The sequence below is a fragment of the Cucurbita maxima genome, unplaced genomic scaffold (genome assembly GCF_002738345.1).
Source record: "Cucurbita maxima cultivar Rimu unplaced genomic scaffold, Cmax_1.0 Cma_Scf00052, whole genome shotgun sequence".
Classification (NCBI taxonomy): domain Eukaryota; kingdom Viridiplantae; phylum Streptophyta; class Magnoliopsida; order Cucurbitales; family Cucurbitaceae; genus Cucurbita; species Cucurbita maxima.
In genome coordinates this window covers 121,449-138,495 of record NW_019272068.1, presented here as the reverse complement: position 1 = coordinate 138,495, position 17,047 = coordinate 121,449, and the positions used below count along the sequence as shown (strand labels likewise).

Genomic DNA, 17,047 nt, shown 5'->3' with positions numbered 1-17,047 from the left:
AAAAAAAAAAAAAAAAAAAAAAAAAAAAAAAAAAAAAAAAAAATCAATCTTTGTAGGTCAATGTGAACGTGTATGTAATTGAAATATTTGAAGAATATACCGTAAACGTTCGAATAAATCACAATTTTTTTTTTTGTATATTTTATTTTGATAATTTGCTTGCCTCTTGATACTATGTTCATGATATGGGGTGGATCAATCAATCAATGCCAGTAAGAGGGTTATTGTTCAAGAACGGTGTAGAAATGACCACGTCACTATCCTAGAACCGATAGTTAAGGGAACAAGTTGGCAAATGGATAACCAATTGGTTGATAAGGCTTTATGACATTGCCCTTTTTTCTAGTTTTTCCTATAATTTTGTAACTCATATTCATGAAGATTCAGGAGTCAATTGGTCTGATGTTTTTTTGGTAGTTTTATGGGCGGGAAGGTTTTCTTTAATCTATAGCTCTTGAGAAGGTTTCTAAGCAATCCTCGTAAAGAAAGAAATCGAGGGCTGAAACCCATTGGTAGCCAAGATCTGGTTGGAGTTCGACAAAGGTAAAACGAAATCCTAAACTTTGTGCAAGAAGTAGAACAAGTTTGGTGTTCCTCCAATATGGACGACATTTAAAGTTTTTAACCCATAATCTAGAAGCCTTGACTCAGAAAATTCAACCTCATGACATGTTCTGAAATTGGTGTTTTTGGATTTAGAAGAAGATTACTACAAATTTACCAAGCAAATTGGGTCTAAAATACTTGAATGAAAAATACAACTTGTTCTTTCATGCATAACTCTTGGTACAATGACCTGTCATTCGTAAAAATTGAACCATGAGCTTCATGGACATCATGACTACAACTTTAGTGATGAAGAAACTCAAAATAAAACATGAATTGATGAAATGAATTCTATTTTTAGACGATATGAAGTTAGTAATTGTAAGCATTTAAAGGGTGATGAGGTCAGTTCACTTGAACCAGCCAGTAACTATCCAATTGAATTGATTTGGACTATCATATTGTTTTTACTCTCATTTTTTTACTATTTGAGTTCAATTCTTTTACTAGTTTCTTTATTTTGACTTAATTTAAAATCACTTTGTGAAATTAATGACATTCGGAGTCTCGAAAGAAGGAAAACCTAGTTCTTGAATACGCTTGAATAGGTAAGTAACCACTTTAGTTTTTTTTTCAAAAAAATATTTGTAGGAATCGACTTGGAATGTTATGATTGATTGCGTATGACCTCCCATGATATAAATATGCATGCTTAGAGCCTTGAAGCATTATGTATGTCTTTTTTTGGTTGATTTGACCCGATTGGATATTATTGAATCTCAAGCATATTTTAATCAAACCATGTCACTAAATAAGAATTAGAAGTATGATAAGTTAATGTTCACGTCTTTAGGATGATAATAGGCATGCCTAGAACACAAAATGTTAATTTACAGCTCCTTGTTCGTTAGATTAACACATTATTGTACATGCTTTAATCAAATCGTGAATGATTGATTTTCTTGTAATGATTACATCAATGGACACAACTTATTCTATAATGCATAAGTTAAGTCTCGTAAGATATTGTGAAAGTACTTCAAAGTTGTTGGAATACACTAAAATGGCTTGCAATTTGTGGTATCTATAAGGTAGAGTTCTTGCTCTCATATTAAATGTTTTATAATTCTTAATAAAATCAAGGTTCCCAAGTAACCTCTAAATGAGATGAAGCCTTATACCATTCCTTAATTTATGATGTTATGAGTTTACGTTAAGACACGAGGAAAGTGATTAGGTGTGTTGTAAGTTTATGCACCTTAATGATAGTTAATGTTATTAAGTATCGTAACTTAGGTGTGTTATAAGTTTATGATATGCTTAGGGTTAGTACTTGATTTTTAAGTAATTAGGATGCTATTCCGTGATAAGTTTAGGGTAACCCATGTTTTTGTAATTAACAAGAAGGTTACTCTTATTAAAGAAATATTTAGCACTTAAATTTTAGGTAATCACGATGTTATCTCATAATAAGTTTTAGGATAGCCCTTGGTTTTTAAGTAACGAGGAGGCACCCTAATCCAATATGAGCTCAAAGTTAGCACTTGATTTTTAAGTGATCAGGTTGCTATCTCATGATAAGTTTTAGGCTATCCCTTAATTTTTAAGTAATCAGGATGCTATCCTAAATTAAGATGAGCTCCGGGTAAGCCCTTGATTGGTAAGTAAATCAGGAGGCTACCTCAAGAACATGGGTTAAGTAAGTTTATCACACACCTATGCCCTAAAGTAGTACTACCTAAGCCTAAGTATGCTAAAATATGAAGCGTGCTAGGTACCACTCAAAAAATAGAAACCCAGGATAAGACTCAATAATAAGAACTGAAGACAATGACAAGAACAGGACAAAAAATAAGTGTGGTACTCTAGCATACCTTAAGGACACGATTAAGAACCTACAAGTAGACTACTTAATGAGTCTTTATACTCACTCCATGTTTTCTATGTTTTACAAGTAATTAAGGATCGGACTCTAGAGCAGGTGCCACAGACAAGTCTCACCTCTAGCCTCTTAACTCTTTTTTTTTTTTTTATAAATGTTTTACGTTTATTTTGTATTAAAATACTTATGTATAAACTCTATTTTGATATAATATAAATATGTCATAGTTATCATAAATTTACTCCAAAATTAAATCTCTAAACTTGCCGAACAAACTATTATCGGTTAAATTTGTTCGACAAATTAAGTCTCCTAAACTTGCTTAACAAATTGCTATTTCGTGCAAAAACTAGATCAAGTACCAGGTAAGCTTGGAGTGAAAGGAAACATGGGAGATGCTAATTGAAAGGTTCTTGGAGAAATGCTTCGCACTAATTCGCCTATTATTTTGTGGGCACCAGAATAATAGGAAAAACATTATCCTAACTGTCATCTAAACTTCTATTCAAATGGTAACCATGGCGTCGATAATGCCTTGAATCCCTTTGTAGGTAACCATCTTTCCCCTTGGATTTAATGCTTCTGCAACGCAATATCAAGAAAGTACCAATACATTCAAAAAGGAAGTCTCACATCTACCGCATCAACAGCGTCGTCACTTGATGAAAGATTGTAATGATAAGTCAGAAGAATTATATCGTTAAGTGAGACAAACTAATTTAGAGCCAGTGTAAGACTCCAAATAAGACTAAGATACACAAGCGAGGATAAGGTGCCCAACCAATAAGAAATTGTCTTCATCTTGTTCTTTGGAGGATGATTTCTTGAGTTATAGTCAGCTGAACGGTAAGAACTTGATCATTACGTCTTCCTTGTAACACTATCTAAACGAATCAAGGGAAGAAAGTCATCATGATGGGTTGTGGTCTACTGGTTTTAGACGGTGATGCTAACCGCACACGTCTCTTCTTCCCTTGCTGGAGGAGGAAGAAGACAATGACCTGGTGGGTTCAATTGGACCACCCCAAAACCAGACCACCTTAGTTTTTCATCAAATTAGACCTCTTCCAAATCCGTTCTCAGGAAAGTTTTTTCTTCTCAAAAAAGACTCAAATATGAACATTAACATTAGGAGTGCTTGAGAACCTCCGACTTTGTGGTTAACAGTCACACTAACTGAGCTATTCCAGCACATAAAATTCTAGTCATCTGTAAATCATATAAATAAGTTCATAATTTCTTTATTGGACAACAATTTTAGAGCCAAGGCTCGACTTCCACACGAAAGCTCTTCCTTATGAAGCGAAGAATTGTTTTGAAGGGATGAGTTTGTGGAATCGTGGCCAATTTTGTCCTAACGACTTTGATGAGCTGATAATTTCCTATCTATATAACGATTTTTGAAGCTTCAAATCATGAACTTCTACGTATCTACGTGTGACATAGATGATGAGGTTTTTTGGCTTATCCAAGTTTCTAATAGTTTTTTAATTCTCTATAGATCCAATACATTCTCTCGACTCATTTGAGCACATCAACTCATCCAGATATTGGTATGGAATCTTAGGATATATGTCACAACCTGATTCAAGAGTCCCACACTAGAAAATTTCACTTTTAAAATCCTAAATAGAAGGGATGTAAAACATAAATACATATTATTTAAAAATACAAAATAAAACTTAGGAGTTCAAATACATGATATCAGTCAACAAATCAACTTAAAATATTAAATAGTTGAAAAGATTAAGAGTTTTAATATATTTGGCTCCAGATTTGCTCTCATCCTCAACCAGCTTCTTCTTGATAACCTAAAAAAACATGAAAAACATAGAGGGAGTATAAAGACTCAACAATTAGCTTACTTGTAGACTTTTAATCGTGTTCATGGTGGATATTAGGACACCACACTCTTTACTTGTCAAGTTCTTGTTCTTATCCGTAGAACTTAGGTCATTAGGTTATGTTCTTGAGTTCTAAGCTCTTATCATTGTTCTAGTCCGAGAACCTTGGTCTTGAATTTTAAGTTCTTAAACATGATTTTGATATAAAAACCTTGGTTTTGAGGTTGAGTCATAGTTCCAAGGACTTGGAACTTGATCCTTGTTCATGTTCTTGGCCTTCGTACTTGGTTTTGTCCCTTAAACCTCCTCTGGTATTTGATGATTTTGGAGACGATGTGGACTAGAACGTGGATTCCAAATGGCCCATGGGCTCTAACATTCCCTTGGATCAAGATCTAGATATGGCCCATGACATCCCGGTGTCACAGTCCTACTTTTTTAACCACGAAGCGTCGTGAACTTGATACACTCACTATTAGCGGAGAATTAAGCCCATATATATTTTTTGCCCCAGCTTTGTAGCTTCGTCGAATCTTAGGCGAGGTTTGCCTTCGCCAATCAAACATCATCTACACTTATTTTCATAAAAATGAATCTAAGTCAAAGGATGAATGCAGATTATCCATTCCATGTAACCCAACACACCTCAACTTTTTGGTGCCTAAAACTTGCTACTATTTGACATATGTTAACCTAATGAATAGGAACAATTTAAATAAAATACTTTTAAGAACAAGATTCAAAAGACTTTATTGAACTTTATACGAACACGTGAAAGAAATAAACGAACGCAATATAAGAAGAAAACTTTCTAACATTGTTTGCCCTAAAATTCACAATATAAGGAGCTACATAACGTGAGAGTGCTCTTGTTTAGGTAAAGATAAGCACAAATAGTAATTATTAACATTTTTCTAGAGCGTGTAGCAAGGTCGGAGGTTCAAACCCTCTTGAAGAGTAGTAGTGTTAGTGTTGATAAACGTAGCTAAGTTTGAGTATTCGAAGGTTGCGTCTCAACTCCCATCACTTTACTGGTTTATCTTTTACATTTTATCCTACATCTCTTCACAACTTTTCCGTCCATCCCTATCTCCATTTAACTACTTTGTTCCATGTGTGTCCATATAAAAATATATATCAAAATCTCACTTGTGACCAAACCGTATTTAAAAAAATAAAATATAAAATTTTACCGATGTCGCCGGCGAGGTTGCGGATCTCACAACCACCAACTAAGCGGATCATCCCCAGGCGACTGCCCATCAACCCAAGGTACGAACCTGAGACCAAACCCACCTTCAAACCTGAGGCCCAAGTCTGGCTCGACCCAAAACCAAAAAATCAGCCCAATAGCCTAAACTCATCCGCGAGCCAACTCGAACCGAAACTTCGACCCGCGCCTCAACCTGAGACGCCTACGCTGTCGTGACCCTCTTATATGCCACCACGTGTCCAGCCGCGGGGCTTGACGACTCTCCGGTGACTTCCCGACGACGTTCCTGCGACGCTCCGATGACTCTCCGGCGACTCCTCAGCTTGCCATTTTTAGCCCGATTTCCAACTTCCCGACCCTCTCGGACCTATTTTCGGCCCTAGTTAAGGTAATTGATGCAGTTTTAGAGCCGTATTTTACATTTTTAGTTGGATTATTAATTAAATGTGAAATACTAACCAAAGGTGACGAACAGTGGATAGAAAGTGAACCTCGACAACCTTTGAAGCAGCTCTCGGGGAACGAGAGTTTACATTTAGCTAATTAGGGAGTACTTTGGCTAAGACCAACCAAGTAAGTGATCTTACCATAGGATAGGCTAGAATTGTTTGCATTACAGACTTATTTACGAACATGATGATGTATGATGTTTATGACGATGTATGAGTATGATGCTTGAGCTATGATGCATCTTATATATACATGATTTATGTTTTGATGCATGACGTACATATTATGTTTGATGCACTTGATAGCTTATTGATGAGTATGATGTTGCGTGCCGTTTTCCTTAATATGATGATGTTTTTCATATTGAGTATGTTATATGATGATGATTGTCATATTGTATCATGTCATTAGATCGACCTGGGACACACCCCTAAGAGCATGAAAATGATATTAATATAAATATCCACGAGCATGTATTACCTAGAGTAACAAAGAGTTGAGACTAAAGGGTTGTATCAGAAGAGACGTTATGATGAGATTTAGAGGGATCTCATGCATGTTGTATGTTCATAAGCATAGAGCTACTTCCTCTAGAGATGATGAGTGCGAATGCACACAATATGACGAGCAGGGTATTATGAGGTGTATGACACTATGGGATTTTACTGACCTCCAGACATCACTACAGATTAGCCTGACTAGAGGGTCCAGTGGGTGTGCGAGCGCCCTAGGGATTCACACTCACACGTGTGGGTCATGTGTAGGGAAGTACTACACATTCAATTTGTCTGAGACTAGAGGCTACCCCTAGATGAGCTAGAGATAGGTCTCAAGAGCATGATTGCATGTGTTTGCATTTGCATGACCCCTATAGTGGGGCCACTTACGGAATATTCTTCAAAATACTTAGGTCGTATGCCACATTATTTTTCAGATAAAGGCAAGGTGCATATGCACGGAGGATGGTGACATCACAAGCAAAGACTGTGGCACGTGCATACGGTAGATTCATATTTAAATTCCTAGTCTAAGGTTAGAATAGAATGTTTTGCATTTCATCGATTTAAATTAATTTGTATTTGTTTTTAATTTCTCTAAATTTCAATGTTTCGTATTTAAACACGTAAGACTATGACTGCGTTTTTTTAGAGAAGATGATGTTTTAAATATTTTCGACATTTATATTAAAGATGATGTTTTCTTTTACGAGTTATATTTTCGCATTAGAGATGAGCATGAGACGTTAGTAGCGACTCTGAGTATTTAGAAATTTTGGGTCGTTACATCACTAGTCGTCCTCGACTTAGTTAGATAATGGTTCTATTCATAGTTGTGAAGACTGCATCATTTGCTGGTCTTCGGTGTTGAGAATTATTGGAGATGAGTCCCACATTAGCTAATTAAGGAGAAGATCATAAGTTTATTATAAGTAAGGAAAACTATCGACCTTAGTTGAGACCTTTTGAGAAACCAGAAACAAAACCATAGTCATAGTTCCTAACATTCAAGTGGTGGCTTTAACTCTACACCACTCGCGTCAATTTAAGATGTTAGTTTGGGTAATAGGTTCCACTCGTTGCCAATTGTGTAACAGTCTCCACTCGTTGCAACCCTCTGAAGATTTGTAGTACAAAATTGTTGTTTGTAATGACATAATGGCCGAAACTTTTTATTGAAGGAATCGAAGGTTGAGGAGGCCTAGAACGCCCTATCCAATAAGAGATATTTTGCGCTATGGTTGACCAAAAAATTAAAGTATTTTACTCTCAAAGAGAAATAACAACTGTACGAGGTTGTAGAAGGTGAGTTCCTAAGAAAGTGGGCCACGATTTCTCTGCCTTCTCTCATATTGAGGTTGAGGATGATGACGTGGGCAGCTCAATTGAATCAATCATGTCACCCAAACCGACTCTATGTGGTTATGTATAGTTTTCAACCCTCTTCTAGACTAATTCTTACTTAATTATCTTTGGTTCGACAAAATTGATTCACTACAGGTCCAATATAGTTTTGGCATCTCGAATGCAAAAACTAAGGTCTCAAATGTAACCAAGTAAGTAGCCACTCTGATTTTTACTTTAAGATTTACTCGTCGAAATTGCTTATACAAATAACTAAGGAAAATGGAAAAGATAGGGCAAGAGCTATGTGGTAAGCACCTAAACCAGATGTTTTACTCGAGAATTATAAATTTTAAAATTTATCCACTAAATGAACTCCACTATGTATGAAATTTTAATGTATGACCTAATATCATATAATAAGGATTTATGCAAAGTTTTATGGACATAGGAACACGTTTAGGGCTTAAACCAACGCTATAGGTAAAATAACCAAAGTGCCCCTACAATGTGTATGCTGGAGTCATGATATGTTGACATGTTCGGGCTTATGAATTTTATGATACGTTTAAGCCTAGGTTGTGCCTTAAGTGTTATGATGGACCCTTGGAGCTAGAACCCATGAACTTATAACCTAAAATGTCGCTATAGAATTATAAGTGGTTCTCATAACTTTTGTACAACTCAAGCTTTTAAGTGTACCATGATACTCATACTACTAGGTGTCACAATCGTATATTTTCAACCGTGCAACGTCATGATCTTAACACACTCATGACAAGTCTTAAGGGAAACTCGAGTCTCATTCACATTTTTTTTGTCCCATTTTATGGCTTCATTGGACCTTAGACGAGGTTCTCATTTGCTAACTAAACATCACTCATGTGGAATCTTAGCTTGTTTAGTCATAAACGTCGTCCATGCATGCATGCTCAATCATCTGTGATCTTATGTCAACCATTTTCCTTTATCTTGCTTATGTCTTAGCTTAGCTTCAATGCACACTTTTCATGGTGTGTCGGATGGTATGTTGTCTTCGGTCACATCATGGAACTTTTATCAAATAATCTATCGAGCCATGAAAAAGATTCAACAAAAAACATAAACAAATCCACTATCTGTTTTACGTCAACCAATACGTAGAGTAACTCTCGATATAGCAATAAAGGTAAGACGTGTAAGCGGATCAACTCATCAAGTAGAATTCTAAATTAAAAACTTTGACACCTTTTAGATAATATAAATTTAAAAAGTTAAAAAGAAAAAAAATCAGCAATTTTATTAAAAATAAAAATAAAATAAAAGGACTTAATAAATTAAAATAGGAAAGATTTTAAATTAAAACATATAATTTAAATAATAAAAGTTATAAAAAAAGTAAAAGAAAAACCAAAAAGTATAATATACTAAAATTTCAATATTATTAAATTAAAGCATCTAATTTAAATAATACAGATTAAAAAAACTGTTAAAAGAGCCGTTCGTTAAAATAAAAAAATTAGTAAAATAAAACTTTAAAATTATGAAATGAAAAGATATAAATGAAAAGATATTGGTGTGGGGCTTTGAAATTCCCTCTTCTCCTAAACCCTTTTTCATCTCCCTCCGCCCGTCTTAGTTCTTCAACCCGCCGGCCTCCTTGTCCTTAAACCCATCTCTATAATTTTTTCAAGGTTTTTTTGTCAGATATTCATATGGCCGTGAATGCAAGTGGCGATGATCAGTCTCACAAGGCTCACAGGTCTCGCCAATCTGGTCCCAATGCAAAGAAGAAAGCAGAGCACAAGAAGAAGGGGGAGGTTTCTGAGAATGACAGGAAGCACAATCCGAAGGTAGGTAGTTTAATTGTTTGTTATATTGTAATCAATCCATGTCTCCGACTAAATTTCAACAAAACTCTTGTTTTTCTTTTCTAGGCTTTTGCTTTTAATTCATCAGTTAAAGCTAAGCGCTTGCAATCTCGTTCTGTCGAGAAAGAACAACGTAGGCTTCATGTTCCCACAATCGATCGTTGTTATGGTGAACCAGCTCCCTATGTTATTGTTGTACAGGGACCTCCCCAGGTCTGAATTTTTTACTTTCTATATTTTTATCACTTGCATCTCTTTTAATTCTTCTTCTTTTAATTGTTGTTACTTACTGTAGGTTGGAAAATCTCTTCTAATAAAGTCTCTTGTTAAGCATTATACAAAACATAATCTACCTGATGTTCGTGGGCCGATTACAATTGTGTCAGGTTCACTCTATTGCCGATTATAACTTAATCTTCATTCTTGTTTCATACACAAACACATTCTTTCAGTGTTTTGGCTATTTTATTTGGGGATTTGTATTCTCAATGTGTGTGTTTTTCAGGTAAACAAAGGCGGTTGCAGTTTGTAGAGTGCCCAAATGATATCAATGGGATGATTGACGCAGCGAAGTTTGCTGATTTGACTTTGCTTCTAATTGATGGTAGTTACGGTTTTGAGATGGTGAGATACCATGATTCCATTTAATTTGAAGATTATAATGAAATTTGTTATGTTAATTTAAATATCTTACCTACATCACAGGAGACTTTTGAGTTCCTCAACATTTTGCATAATCACGGACTTCCAAAAGTTATGGGAGTTCTCACTCACCTTGATAAGTTTAAGGATGCAAAAAAGTTGAGGAAAACAAAGCAGCATCTTAAACATCGCTTTTGGACTGAGATACGTACAGGAGCAAAATTATTTTATCTATCTGGGCTTATTCATGGAAAGTAAGGATCTTCTTCACTCCTATCTTCAAACGTTCATTCTTGTTACATTTCATCATTTAATGTTTGCAATAGGTTGATATGTGATTTTATATACTCAACTTTCTCTCATCGACAGGTACACTAAACGTGAAGTACACAATCTTGCTCGGTTTATCTCTGTGATGAAGTTTCAGCCACTGTCTTGGCGTACCAATCATCCATATGTTTTATCTGATCGATTTGAAGATGTCACTCCACCTGAACGAGTTCATATGAATAATAAATGTGATAGAAATATCACACTATATGGTTATCTTCGAGGTTGTAATTTGAAGAAGGAAACTAAGGTACCACTTCTCTGGTTGTTGATGCTTTTGCCTTTCTGTAGGATTTATTATCTGTTTATGTTATTGTTTACAACATTGTTTTTACATTTCCTTATTTTCAATGCATAAATCAGGTTCACATCTCTGGCGTGGGTGATTTTAATTTGGCTAATGTAATCAGTTTGGCTGATCCTTGTCCTTTGCCATCTGCTGCCAAGAAGAAAGGACTACGTGATAAGGAAAAATTGTTTTATGCTCCTATGTCTGGGCTTGGGGATCTTTTGTACGATAAGGATGCTGTTTATATAAATATTAATGACCATTTCGTTCAGTATTCCCAAGTTGATGATGATAAAGAAGTTCCTTCAACCAAAGGTAATTGCCTTCCATTCTCTGCTAATATGCGGTCGTCCGTCACTTATTCTGGAGTAACTCTGAAGTAACTCTTATGCTATAATCAGGTAAAGTTCAAGACGTGGGTGAAGTTCTGGTGAAGTCTCTCCAGAACACAAAATTTTCGGTTGATGAAAAGTTAGAGAAGAGCTTCATTTCCCTATTTGGCAGAAAACCTGACAACTTAAATGGGATCCATAGTAGTGAGCCGGCAGAGCAACCTGGGTTGGTGGAACTTGATAGACCTGATGTAGTACATGATACCGATGATTCAGAGTCTTCAGATCAAGATGACCTTACCCCGAAAAAGGCTAAATTTGAAAGTGAGGGCACTGATGAAGAAGAGCATAATGATTTATTAAATCAGAAATCCACTGTTGAAGACCATATGAAGGAACATGTTGAATTTCATGAAGGGAGGCTTAGGAGAAAAGCTGTTTTTGGAAATGATGTTGACTCTGATGATCTCATGGTAATGTGACTGACTTAATTTTGGAAATGATGCGGCTGTTCATTTATATTTTGGATGCACAATCCAATTTATGTCAACTTTGCAGGCAATGTGCCAAAAAAGAAAGTTGTTAGTGCCCTTATATTTTCTTTTATATCTTTGTAGGATTCAGATGAAGAAGAAGATGACAATGACAGTGATGTTGACGGTCAAAAAATGTTGTCAGAGGATGATGAAAATGAAAATGAAGATGAGGATGAGGATGAGGATGATAATGACGAGGAAAATGGTATTTTCCTTGTAAATCTGTTGTATGCAAATGTTTTTATTTTTTTGTTCCATTGATAATTTGACCACCTTATTACTCTCTTTGTAGATAGAGGCATGGGTAACTCTTCAAAGTGGAAGGAGTCTTTGTTAGAAAGGACCATTTCTAGGCAACACGTGAATCTCATGAAACATGTGTATGGGGGGAAATCCACACAAACATCTACAACCTCAAGGGATGAAGGTGATGATGATGAAGAAAGTGACGACGACCACTTTTTTAGGCCTAAAGGCGAGGGAAATAAGGTTTACTCTTTGCACTAATTTTTTAAAAATATATTCCCGTTTTTTTAGATTTCATGTTTTTGATTGTTGGTTTTCTGATTGTGCGAATAATGGTCACTTTTTAACGTTTTAATATATTGTTAATGGCAGAATGAAAGTAAAGCAGTGGATGGTGCAAATGCCAGTTCTGAGGATTATTCTAAATTTACAAACTTTTTCAATGATAATAATGTGGAGAGCATTCGTGACCGCTTTGTCACTGGTGATTGGTCAAAAGCTGCTCTCAGAAATAAATCTTCTCAGGACGAAGTTGAAGAAGATGATGTGTATGCTGATTTTGAAGATCTAGAAACTGGTGAGAAGTATGAGAGTGCTGATAAAACTACCGATGCCATGGTCCAAAAGGCAGAGTACTCAACAATTGAGGAGCGCAGGCTGAAAAAGCTTGCTCTTCGGGCACAGTTCGATGCTGAATATCCTTTTGATGATCCTGATTTACTTGTTTTTTCCACCACCTTTTATTTATCTTAATTCTCTTTTTTAAGAATTTGTTAGAGACTTAACTCTGACCAACATATGCTGGATCTAAGGCACCGGAGGATGGAAGTGATATAGAAGGTGAGGGAAAGTTAAACCACAGTGAAGCTAATGAAGGTGATGATTATCATGACAAGGTAAACCTTCTCCCTCTTTTTTAAAAGGTTGGTAGTTTTTGCATGACCCTGAGCACTGCTTCATGCTTGATTGTTTCAGATGAAGGAGGAAATTGAAATCAGGAAACAAAGGAATAAAGCTGAACTTGATAATATTGATGAAGCCTTCCGGTTGGGGATTGAGGGCTTCCAATCAGGGACATACGTAAGATTGGAAGTTCATGGTGTTCCTTGTGAGATGGTGGAGCATTTTGATCCTTGCCAGCCAATTTTGGTTGGAGGAATTGGGCCGGGGGAGGATGACGTTGGATACATGCAGGTAATATTTTAATAGATCTTTTTTTTTTATAACTTGATTATTTTGTATTTTTTTTCTTGTGTCATGCTGAGAAGTTGTCGATTGCATGTATCTCACCTTACTAAGTTTCCGATAATGTAATTAAACCATAACACTCCAACCCCAGAAGGGGTCATGAACCTGATATAAAGAGATATATTGAGATTGAAGGTCTTGTCCAATTACTCTATCGATGTCCTTCATTCCTTGATTAAAGCTTTATTTCTTTTTGGAAAAGTTATTCAAAGTGTGTTCTTCTTTCACCCAGTTATCTTGCAATAATATGTTTGCAGGTCAGATTAAAACGACATAGGTGGCATAAGAAGGTACTGAAGACTAGAGATCCATTAATTTTTTCGGTTGGATGGAGACGTTTCCAAAGTACCCCTGTTTATGCAATTGAAGATTCAAATGGGAGGCACCGCATGCTTAAATATACACCTGAACATATGCACTGTCTAGCAATATTTTGGGGCCCTCTAGCCCCTCCTAACACAGGGCTTATTGCTGTTCAGACTTTATCGAGCAATCAGGTATACTGGAAATTCTTTTGTAATCCTCTTGGTTTGGTGGTAACTCCTTGTCTCCACCCCTTTTTATTCCTTTTTGAAAATTAAGGTCTAGTTTCTTATAAGAAATGAAAGAGTGCAGGAATAGTTCTCTGGTTGGACTGTCCGAAGTGTTCATTTTAGATACCATCTGAAGTGTTCAATTTGGCATAAAAGCGAAAGACGGCAAGAATGAATGCCAAGTGTTCATAGCTATCTTTTGCTATTTGTATTCTAGATGAGGCTCTTTTTTGTGAATTTATTTTCTTCTTCATTTGAGAATGTCTTATCCTCTGGAGTCTTCACGAATCACTGCATTTTAATTCATCTTTTATGTACATATTCTTGTATGACATGAACATTTGATTAGTTTTTTTCCCCCATAAGCATAAGGTTTGTCTTGTGCCATTTCAGCTGTTTTCATTATAGATTAAATATTTGATGCCAACTTTACTTTGAAGTTTTTATTGCCATCTTTTGTTGGCCTTTTCTAGCTTTTTATAGACCTTTTGTATGGCTTCTCAGGCATCGTTCAGAATATGTGCAACAGCTACTGTGCTCCAATCCAATCATGAAGAGCGGGTGGTCAAGAAAATCAAGCTAGTTGGTTATCCATGCAAAATTTTTAAGAAGACAGCACTTATAAAAGATATGTTTACTTCAGATCTTGAAATAGCTCGTTTTGAAGGTGCATCTGTTCGAACTGTCAGTGGAATTCGAGGCCAGGTCAAAAAGGTATGTCTGTTTGAAATAGAGAGAACATTTTGCATGTTATTTTTCCTACTCTCCCATAGAGAGTTTCTTCCTTTTCTTTTTCTTTTTGTTGTAATGCTTACTACGGGAAATTCTTATATACCTCACTCGTACTTGTCCTGACCCCCATATTTTTTCCAATTATATATTCTCTTATAGTCTGCTTGCTAATGTGCAACTGCTGAACCGTGATCTGGCTTCTGTTTTATACAGTGTGAATTATTGGTTCTTATGATGACTTCTCATGATATATAGAACCGTGATCTGCCTTGTATTTTCCATCATTTTTTTTCCAATGAAAGCTTAGTTTCTAGATAAACAAAAAATGATATATAAAAGTTATTTCCTGAGGAATGAAACTTAAGCCTGGCTTGCTTGCTGATCTGTTAGCCAAATAAACATGGCAATAGGAGCAGTTTTTGTGTAAGATCTTTGATGTAGCTTGAATAAATATTGCTGGCCAATGGTGGATTTGGACAACACTGGTCTGCGAAAGTATGAAACCAATAAACATGGGACGAGGATTTTGATAAATCTTTTTTCTGGGGGGGTGTTTCCAGGAAATGTGTAATGAAAGCAATAAAAGAACAAATAGAAGATTTATTTATCAATTTATAGATTTTGTAACTTAATGACCCTTACCAGTTCTTCTATGTAATTTGCCATTGTAAATCTGAAGATGGTCATTATGTGTAGCTAGACGTAGGGTCAAGTATTTGCAGGGATGTTAGATATCATTTGATTACTTTTAATTTCACGTCTGTTGATAACTTTTACAGTATTGATTCTCACTCCAGGCTATGTTGGACGCCTGGAATAATATCTATACATCAATGGATATTTAATTCCTAGTTTCAACCAATGCTATCTATCTGCAGGCTGCGAAAGAGGAGATTGGTAACCAGCCCAAGAAGAGAGGGGGAGTCCCCAAGGAAGGGATTGCTAGATGTACCTTCGAGGACAAGATTCGGATGAGTGATGTAGTTTTCTTGCGTGCATGGACTAAAGTTGAAATTCCTCAATTCTACAACCCGCTGACTACAGCATTGCAACCTCGTGGTCGAATATGGCAAGGGATGAAAACTGTGGCTGAACTCAGGAAAGAACATAATCTTCCCATTCCTGTGAACAAGGATTCAGTGTACAAGCCAATCGAAAGGCAGAAACGGAAGTTCAATCCATTGGTGATTCCCAAATCATTACAAGCAGCCTTGCCATTCAAATCAAAACCAAAGGATAAACCTAGTCAACAGAGGCCACTTCTTGAAAAGCGTAGAGCTGTCGTCATGGAGCCTCGTGAACGGAAAGTTCACGCTCTTGTTCAGCAGCTTCAACTTATGAGACATGAGAAAGTAATGCATTTTTTTGGTTTTCCTTCTGTTAGAATATAATAAGCCAACTTCTAACCCATATTTTGTATCTCAAATTTGCCCATATAGATGAAGAAACGAAAGATCAAAGAAGAGAAGAAAAGAAAAGAGCTTGAAGCGGAGAATGCCAAAAACGAGCAGCTGTCTAAAAAGCGGCAAAGGGAAGAACGGCGAGAGAGGTATAGAAAAGAAGATAAAATGAGAAAGAAAATTAGAAGTGGATGAGGTTTGGGATAATATTATATATATTATGGAGATTCACCCAATAGGTTCTTCAAATATATTCGGATGAGTTTTTACATGTATTCTTAGAGTTTGTTATTAGGTGATTTTTTAGTTGATGAACATTTTGTATAATCTTTTTAGTTGATGAAAGAAATTTTATCTAATTTCATTGGAAGGTGAATTATAGGTTTTTTGAAGGATGGAGGAAGATGATGTCCTTACAACTTTCATTCTTCATGGCCCTTTTTTATGCCTCTCAAGTTGATCACACGAAAAATACTACAAATTTTCTCGTAAAAATTACAATAAATCCGCTTCAAGAATTTGAACGATTGAACAAAGTGAATATGAATTTGCAAGTGTAATGATGCAGCCATGAGATGAAGACAGACCTTTTCCTTATACGATCCACATTTTTCCTGTATAGATATGTATATTTGACACTAAACCAAAACCGAGCATTTTCTTTACTGTTCGTCTTAGAAGAAGCATGATATGTGGTACACCACAGAGCTCCCAAAGCTAGAGGAAGTTCTGCTTCAGGCATCAATGATCTAGGACACTCAAAAAATGTGCAGACATAAACTTTCTGAATGGACATTTTTCGAGACGATGGAGGATTTTACCCATGTCTCTAATTGCTTGTCCTAGGTATATTGTCTAAGATAATCGATTATTCCACATACAAGTTCTTTCTCGGCATCGACCCCAACAAGCAGAGAATAATTCATAACATTTATCGACTGCGCACGTTATGCTAAAAACTGTCGGGAAAAAAAGGGTATCTTCCAAATGCATTCATGAGGTTAAATCAATGGCAACTGTAGTCTCAATATAAAACTATTTACAATATCTCTTTCTTGTTATTTTGATTGTGACACTTTTATTTTCATTCCCCCCTTTCATACCTACCAATGGTCTCTAAAGTTTAAACAATA

The 17,047-nt window shown here is 35.9% G+C and overlaps 1 protein-coding gene across 1 annotated transcript; it reads left to right on the top strand.

Moving 5' to 3' along the window:
• Positions 1–9,340: 9,340 nt before the first annotated feature.
• LOC111471410 (ribosome biogenesis protein bms1-like) lies at positions 9,341–16,306 on the top strand. Its single transcript, XM_023117133.1, has 17 exons — positions 9,341–9,608; positions 9,693–9,839; positions 9,922–10,012; positions 10,132–10,250; positions 10,332–10,522; positions 10,638–10,848; positions 10,962–11,202; positions 11,289–11,692; positions 11,837–11,960; positions 12,048–12,244; positions 12,374–12,696; positions 12,798–12,897; positions 12,977–13,195; positions 13,507–13,746; positions 14,287–14,496; positions 15,393–15,866; positions 15,954–16,306. The coding sequence occupies exons 1-17, from the start codon at positions 9,471–9,473 to the stop codon at positions 16,107–16,109; spliced, it is 3,585 nt and encodes a 1,194-aa protein (XP_022972901.1). The 5' UTR covers positions 9,341–9,470; the 3' UTR covers positions 16,110–16,306.
• Positions 16,307–17,047: the final 741 nt, after the last annotated feature.

Coding starts and splice junctions, on each gene's coding strand:
- LOC111471410 (XM_023117133.1), top strand. CDS start 9,471: ATGGCCGTGAATGCAAGTGGCGATGATCAGTCTCACAAGGCTCACAGG. Junction 10,013..10,131: donor GCCGATTACAATTGTGTCAG/GTTCACTCTATT, acceptor TGTGTTTTTCAG/GTAAACAAAGGCGGTTGCAG. Junction 13,196..13,506: donor ATGACGTTGGATACATGCAG/GTAATATTTTAA, acceptor ATATGTTTGCAG/GTCAGATTAAAACGACATAG.